At 39.8% G+C, this 7389-nt stretch overlaps 1 protein-coding gene across 1 annotated transcript; it reads right to left on the bottom strand.

The window, feature by feature from the left end:
- Nucleotides 1–1377: 1377 nt before the first annotated feature.
- On the bottom strand, nucleotides 1378–7237 carry SNRPC (small nuclear ribonucleoprotein polypeptide C). Its single transcript, XM_063118933.1, has 6 exons — nucleotides 7166–7237; nucleotides 6170–6212; nucleotides 5113–5221; nucleotides 3917–4006; nucleotides 2513–2617; nucleotides 1378–1671 (listed from the first exon to the last, which is right to left on the bottom strand). Exons 1-6 carry the CDS (start codon nucleotides 7171–7173, stop codon nucleotides 1547–1549), a joined length of 480 nt encoding a protein of 159 aa, XP_062975003.1. The 5' UTR covers nucleotides 7174–7237; the 3' UTR covers nucleotides 1378–1546.
- Between the last annotated feature and the right edge of the window lie 152 nt (nucleotides 7238–7389).

The raw sequence follows: 7389 nt of genomic DNA, 5'->3' as shown, positions 1-7389 counted from the left end.
AAAAGCATGGGTGGTTGCAATGCAATTTACCCCATGCACAATCAGGTATTGTTACATGGTGATAACATTTCTACAATCCCAATTCAGATTGCAGTGGCCTTTAATTTATGAAAGTGTCAGAATTACAGACAGTATGAAAGAAGGAGGAGTCTACAGCAATGTATCTCTTAGGTTACGAAAACAGACTGCTGGTTTGATATTCGAGCTCCTATTTTAGAATTGTTTTCAATTTTATGGTTTGTTTTAATAGCATTATTTATTTGTTGCTTGCGAGGGGGTTTTCCTTGAAAGGCAGGATAATATTTAATAAATAAAATAAGCATTTGCACGTTATGACATTAATCCTGCTGCCGCCACCATATAGGTTTACTGTATGCTGATCCTCACTACATAAAGTAGTAACGAACTTTTCCAAAAAGGTTACTTTAGAAAACACACCTGCATTTCAAAATGCATGCATCTTCCTACAGCATAAAATGTTGCTGGAGGCATCAGTTGTGGAAAGCTCTGGAAATTCAAAAACTGAAATATTTACACTATGAGTTTGAGGAATGTAAAACATCAATTGTTATTCTAGCCAGTATAGAATGAATGATCAGATTAGGCTCAGGGATCACTTGCATCAATCAAGCTGTTCAGAAGTGCAGCTCCCTGGTAGCACTATCACAATGACCTTTGTCGCTAGAAGACTTCCCATGCACTCTTATGCACGTCTTCTCAGAAGTAAACCCCATTTAATTAAAGGATTAATTCCTGGTGTGCGTAGGGTTGTAGCCTTCATCTTGCCTGTCCCAGCCACAGACATAGGGCTACATCCAACATCATGCAAGTGCACTTCCACTCACACAATAAGACTTCCCCTTTGCACCCCTCCCAATCTGCTCCAGACTGTCCCCCAACCTTCCAAAGCAGATTTGGAGAACGTGGGGGCTGTAGGAGGGAACGGGGAACCTGTTCTGTCAGAGGTGTCCATTCCACTGGTGGCTAGACACCATTACATAGAAGGGAAATGATGTCAGAGTGGTGGTGCTAAGAACACTATCTGATGGGAGCGCTAGAAATCATAGTCCAGAGACACTGAGAAGCAGAACTGGCAGCGGGCAGGGGTGGGCAGCAAGCTGGAGGGAAAACAATTGCAGTTGGGTGACAGGACAAACAGTGTGCAGCTTTTGAGGATGGATGGAAGTGGGGACAAGGACTGCTTCGGAAAGAAGCACAAGTTGTGACTGTTGATACGAGAAATCTGGTATGCAACTCTTACACTTTATCCTACTGCACCTTGTATATCGGACAAAAAACACAGAGACTCTATCTAACAAGGATCAATATTTTATTCTAACAATGCACAAGGAAAAAACGTATTTGAGAAATGCTACAAGGCATTAGTCCAATATTCCCCCTCTTCCCCCTCCCCTCCCCACATTTTAAACTTGCAAATTGAAAAAGGAACAGGTTTGTTGATGTCTGTGGCAATGTAATTCCTGGGGCTCTCCGTCACAGAAGGGCATACATAAAATGAAGTTGGAATGGTAGGTCCACTTTCACTTTATCTGTCTGGACGAGCCATTCCTGGTCTGGTTGGCACCATCATGGGTCTGGATGGAGGTCTCATCATTGGTGGCCCTGGCATCATTGGCATATGCCCTCCCATGGGTGGTCTCATTCCTGGAGCTACAGTAAGCAAAGTTAATTTAAAGCCTAACAAATGTAACAACCAATGTCTAGACAATATATTACCATTTTTTTCAAAATATCAATGTTTAATTTCTGTGTGAAGGTTTCTCTACATTCAGTGCAGGAGAAATAAATCTTGCTAGACAGAAACACAGTGGGCTGCGGTGATCATATAAACCTGGTCACTGGTTACCACTTACCAGGTAAACCTCCCAAACATGGTTTGCAAGTCTACTGGAGATCCCACACTATACCAGTTCCAGAGAGCTTCCCTTGCTATAGCCCACTAAAAATCTTTGTCCACTGACAGATATCACCAACCATCTTGTCAGAGAGCTTAAGCATGGCCTCAGAAAATGGCCATAATCCAGAATAGTCAGGCCTCTTTAAGTCAGAAGGCACAGGGGCAACTGTGGTGGTAATATTGATGCTTGTATAAAAGTGACCCCAGGAAAATTGATAAGGCTGGGCATGGGGTATAAGTAAAAATCCGTGACTGTTAGAGACACACTTCAGTTATTTATACAAACATCTCAGCTACCACCATTATCAGAGAAATCTATATCTACACAAAGATATGAAATTTTATGAATGGAAGCTTCCTAAAGTCCTATGAAAATAGGAAGGATCAACAGTTAAATCAACACTGATAATTTGGTAGGAGGCTTGTCACATGGGGAGAAAATAAAATTAACCAAGCCGTTGGAAAGATGGGTGACATTTGGACAATAAATGTTTTGGTTAAAAAAAGCTGTAGTAAAGGATATTATGTACAAACACACACACACACCTTCAAAATATAAAAAAGGCAGAAGCACTTATGTACACTAGAACTTACCAGGTCCAACTGGCATCATTCCTGGGGGAGGTGGCCCCATCATTGGCATCATTGGAGGTCCACCCATATGGGGTGCTGGCATCATACCAGGCCGTGGAGGACCAGCTAAAGTGTGGCAACAATAGTCAAATATGTCAAAATAGGTTTGCACATCAACCCAAGATCTCAAAGAAAGAAAATCTTTTCAGTTTTGTTAAAAACTGCCAAGAGACTTTAAAAAAAATCTGTTGTAGATACAGCTGTGACAGCATCTGTTTGTTTGGTGACTAGTCTTGAGTGCATCTACAAATTCTGGGAAGGTGAGCTGAAAAAGTCAGAGGGATTACCTCACCTGTAATGCACTAATAAAGGAGGCTATTTTGCCTTTATCTTGAAAAGTATTCTACTCTAAAAAATTGTTCAGTAAGTGTAATTACTATTTTGCAACATCAGTTATTGTAAATTGTTAAGGAACATGTTAGGTCTACAGGAGTACCTGATGAAGACTTTATAGAGTCAGCATGGAAATACACCGGGGTTCCATAGACAGATGTTTTGAAATCCCAATTGACTGTTTATAATTGTAAACCAATTGGCACAATTGTGCCTCTTACCATTACAAATTTTGTAACTAACTGACCCAGTGCTGTGTTATAGGTCTCTCACACCTGGAGTATTTGTATTGATATTGTTGTTGGTAGCTTTGTCTTTTGTTTTGTATATTTCATTAGTCCCTACACCACAGGAATGTTTACCATTTTACCACCATTACAGCCAGGTGTAAGTGGGGATCCTCCTGGAAAGGGCCATTCGAAATTAATATGTCCTCAAAATTAATAAATGGCAACCAAATTTCTTGTACTCTTACCCCAAAATAACCCTTCAAGGGTACAATTCTATGGTGCTGGAGAGCATCCCAGGAACCATAGAGGTTTTTTTGGATTCCCCCTCTCATAGCAGTAAACAGTGCTATGACTTTAGGAGAGGTACTTCATGCTCTGATCCCTCCCCACTCGCAGCTGCTCCTGCAACAACTGTGGTGCCAACTTTCTGAGTTGGCAAAAGTGGCCTCAGATGCCCTCATAGAAGTAAAAATAGGGGCATTCCAGTGGGCATGGAAGGGGAGACACTGGGATACACAAAACCCTATGGTCTCTCCAGACCTGCCCCCACTCCCAGCGGCGCACTTCCTCTAGATGAGCTCAGAGGGGAAACATTTTAAAAAGGAGAATGGAGAGGCAAAAATTGACTCCAGTAGCCTGGAAGGGCATAGAATATTCAGAACCCTCCAAAATTGGAGGCTTCTGTCTAGCAGGTATCAACCCAATAGGGTTGCTCCCTAAGAAGCTTCTCTAATAACGTATATAAAAGCATGTATCATACTTCTATATTAGTCAGAGATAAAGCAACAATATTAATACTTACGGAGATTAGGTGGCGGTGGTATCATAGCTCCTCCTGGAGGTGGAGCAGAAAACGGAGTAGGTGGGATTTTGCCTTGTTGAAATGCAGCCGCTACATTAATGGATACACACAGAAGGCCAGATATGATTAATCAATATGAATAATACAAGATTCTATACTTTTATTTTATTACTCATTAACCAAATACACATTTTCCAAGTGCAACTGTCTACAATCCTCTAGTCATGCAGTCTCTTCAGATCTGCAACTGTCTGGATTAATTTCTCCAATCTAATCAACATATTTAATCACACAATTAGGCAAGATTCATCCATTTAAGTGGCCCATATTTTCAACTTTAAAAGTGAGAGAACAAACCTTAACAGGCCTGCACATTTTCTGTTAGTCAAGACTGTTCTAAGGAACTTCACAACATTTACAGTGCAATCCTATGCATGTCGACTCATAAATAAGTCCCACTGACTTCAATGGAACTTCCAGGTAAGCCTGTAATTCTAAAAACATATACTAGCAAGTAAGTCCTATTAAACATATTGGTGCTGAGGAAACATTCATAGCATTGGGATATAAGACTATTTGGAGCAATGGCCAGATGAAAACAAACTTTTCAAAAGCTTCAAAACTTGTTGTTCTAAACTAAGACTACAATCCTATACTGACTTACATAAGAGTAAGTCCCACTGAACTCAATGAAGCTTACATCTGAGGAGACATGTATAGGATTGCCCTGTCAGTTAAAGTTAACTGCTCTCTATAACAGGAAAATACCTGAATACAAATTTAGAAAAAAAATGTCTACATGGTAGACAAATGTCAACTTTAAAGGAATAGCTTTCCAAATGTTTAAAGAGAAATAAGACCAAATGTTGTTGCATCTGTTCAGTGGAAAGGCTACTCCAGTTCATAAAATACTCCTTTTGTCAATAGATTTTTGCAATAAAGTAGGGCATAAGTTCCATAATTTTCCAATGGAAATCACTATATTACTTCATGACATGACCTGTAAACTTTAAGGGCTGAGAAGTCCCACAATTTTCCAGTATAGAAAAGCTAATAGAAGTATAGCTTCATCTGCAGATGTGCTATGAAAAAAAGGCCTGAACTACTTTCCTAGGTTACTTTTATTAACCACATGCAAAAGAAACAATGTTAATAAAGATTCTACGTAAACCAGTCATTGCAGTGATATGACTTACTTGTTTTATCAATCAGGCTCTGAGCTTGTTCTTCCATCCATTTTTGATAGTAGTCTTTCACATTCTCTTTGTGTTTCCTTCCACTGCAATGGGTTTTTCTCACAGATGGCTGCAAGACAAAGAACTGTTGCTCTCCAACCACTAACCATACCTATGAGCCCAAGATTTACCTATACTTTATACAAAAGCCTGCAATCATACACATTTACCTGGAGTAAGCCCCATCAAAGTCAGGCATACTTCTGAGTAGACATGTATAGTATTGCACTATAAGGAATCTTGCCACATTATTTTATTCATAAGCGATATGAACAAACATGGGACAGTATCTAACCCTGTCTCCATGCTAGTGGGACTGACCAGTAGGGCAACATGAAGCTGGTGGTTCCTAAAGCAATGGGAAACAAGCCAAAATACTTGTTTCCGTAATGGGCCAGGTCACTGGAGTTTACAAAAGGGAGCTCCGCTGATGTGCCCCTTTCCAGAAACAAGTGGTTTAGGCAGTTTCTGGGGTTCTGTTAGGAAGTAGTTGCTTCCTGTTGCACTAGTGTTCAGTCATGCTGTAGCAACAGAATATACAGAGGTGCAGTGGCAGTACTGGATATTGCTCATGTTCAACAAATATTTTAAGTTGTTTTTTCAATATAGTTGTGGAAAGTATTAAAAATGTCAGTAACTGTGAAAGATATTAAATGTGTCAACAACATGTGAATTGTTGGCTGCTAAATATTTTTCCAAGGAGATCTCACCGCTATTCTTCAGTTCATATCCTTGATCTTGTAGTCATACATATTTAACCCCTACTTTCTTTCATCTGTCTCACTTTTCGAATGGTAATGAAATTAAGCAAATATATAAATATTTGCAATATGAGCATCTAATCTATCCAGATTCAACACTCAGTAACCTCTTTTTAGATTGATGTCTTTTAAGAAAAAATATCAAATAATGAATACGCAAGTTAGGTTTAATTTATGTAATGTACCCAGGATTAAAACTGCAAAGGGAAGAACTATTGTAATTTTCATATTGTAACTTTGTGAAACTTACTACTTACAGAGTCATGGGTGAGGTAAGTATCACAGTAATCACAATAAAACCTAGAAGGTGAAACAAACATGCATTAGAAGGAGGAGTAATGACTACTTGCTTAACATCAGTTATAAAAAGATTAATATGCTTTTCACTTAAACTAGCAATTTAGATTTTACAGTAAGAAGCTATTTCATAGATATATTTCCCTTGGAAAAAAATATTAACTTTTCATTTGTGGTATGCAATACCATTCTTTTTTGCTTCAAATATATTTTATTCATGTATTTATATCCATGTAAAGGTTCCATCATTAGCCACACGCTGGTATTACTACAGAACCCCACCGTAAGCATTAAGTCTAGGAAAAGAACCCATCACTTTGACTTTTGTAAATGACTGAGACCAAAATGACCTAGTTGTGATTAAACTACAAGAGCACTTCTGTCAGTCTGGATCTGACATTGTCAGGCAAGGCAGCTGGATCTGGGAGCCACCAACCATTTGGGGGGAAATTAAAATGGCAAAGGTGGGCAGCTTACCAGAAGACACCTTGCCAGGATCCTCCACAAACCTGGAGCCAGTCGAGGTGTCAGCAACTAATGCAGACAAATCTAATGCTCTTTTAAGGGCCTTACTCACAAGGAAGAATACATAGGATCACGGTTTTAAAGCCTATGCGAAAACCAGGAGGATGAGAAGGAAGAAGAGTGGGGGGATGAGTACTTGACTTGAGAGAAAGTACTTGCAATCCAATACTAATATTAACTTTACAAGCAATAAGACATACAGTTTTCATTAGTGAAGCCATCTGCAATCCCTGAGAGAAGAATACAATGTAAAAAAACCGGAAGCATCGCACAGAAAACATTTTAAAAATACAGAACCGCCAAACATTCTGTTTCCCTACTTTCCGCAGCAACTGTTCCTACATACCCAATCCGTACCCCGCCCTCCCCTTTCCTATTTTCTCCACCAGCAACCCAGCACTTTTCATCTCAACGCTCGCCAGTTAACTCACTTCGGCATGTTGCGCCCAAGCGATGCGCTCCCGGTCGCGCAAGCGTCGACAGGAAATGGCGTAGTCACCGTGCGACTTGCCTCCCTTTCCATCATAGAGATACAAAATACACACAGGTTAGACTTCCGTTAAAAATGAAAAAAACCGCCGTTCCCTGTGATTCGCTCAGAACGGGGTGAATAGCGACGCTCTGAGGCGTTTACATCCATTGTTAAAAGCCTATA

Source organism: Elgaria multicarinata, chromosome 1 (genome assembly GCF_023053635.1).
Source record: "Elgaria multicarinata webbii isolate HBS135686 ecotype San Diego chromosome 1, rElgMul1.1.pri, whole genome shotgun sequence".
NCBI classification, from domain to species: domain Eukaryota; kingdom Metazoa; phylum Chordata; class Lepidosauria; order Squamata; family Anguidae; genus Elgaria; species Elgaria multicarinata.
This window is presented reverse-complemented; position numbering and strand designations above follow the sequence as displayed.

Coding starts and splice junctions, on each gene's coding strand:
- SNRPC (XM_063118933.1), bottom strand. Junction 4,007..5,112: donor GAGCCTGATTGATAAAACAA/GTAAGTCATATC, acceptor CCATTAATGTAG/CGGCTGCATTTCAACAAGGC. Junction 1,672..2,512: donor AATGATGCCAGTTGGACCTG/GTAAGTTCTAGT, acceptor TGCTTACTGTAG/CTCCAGGAATGAGACCACCC.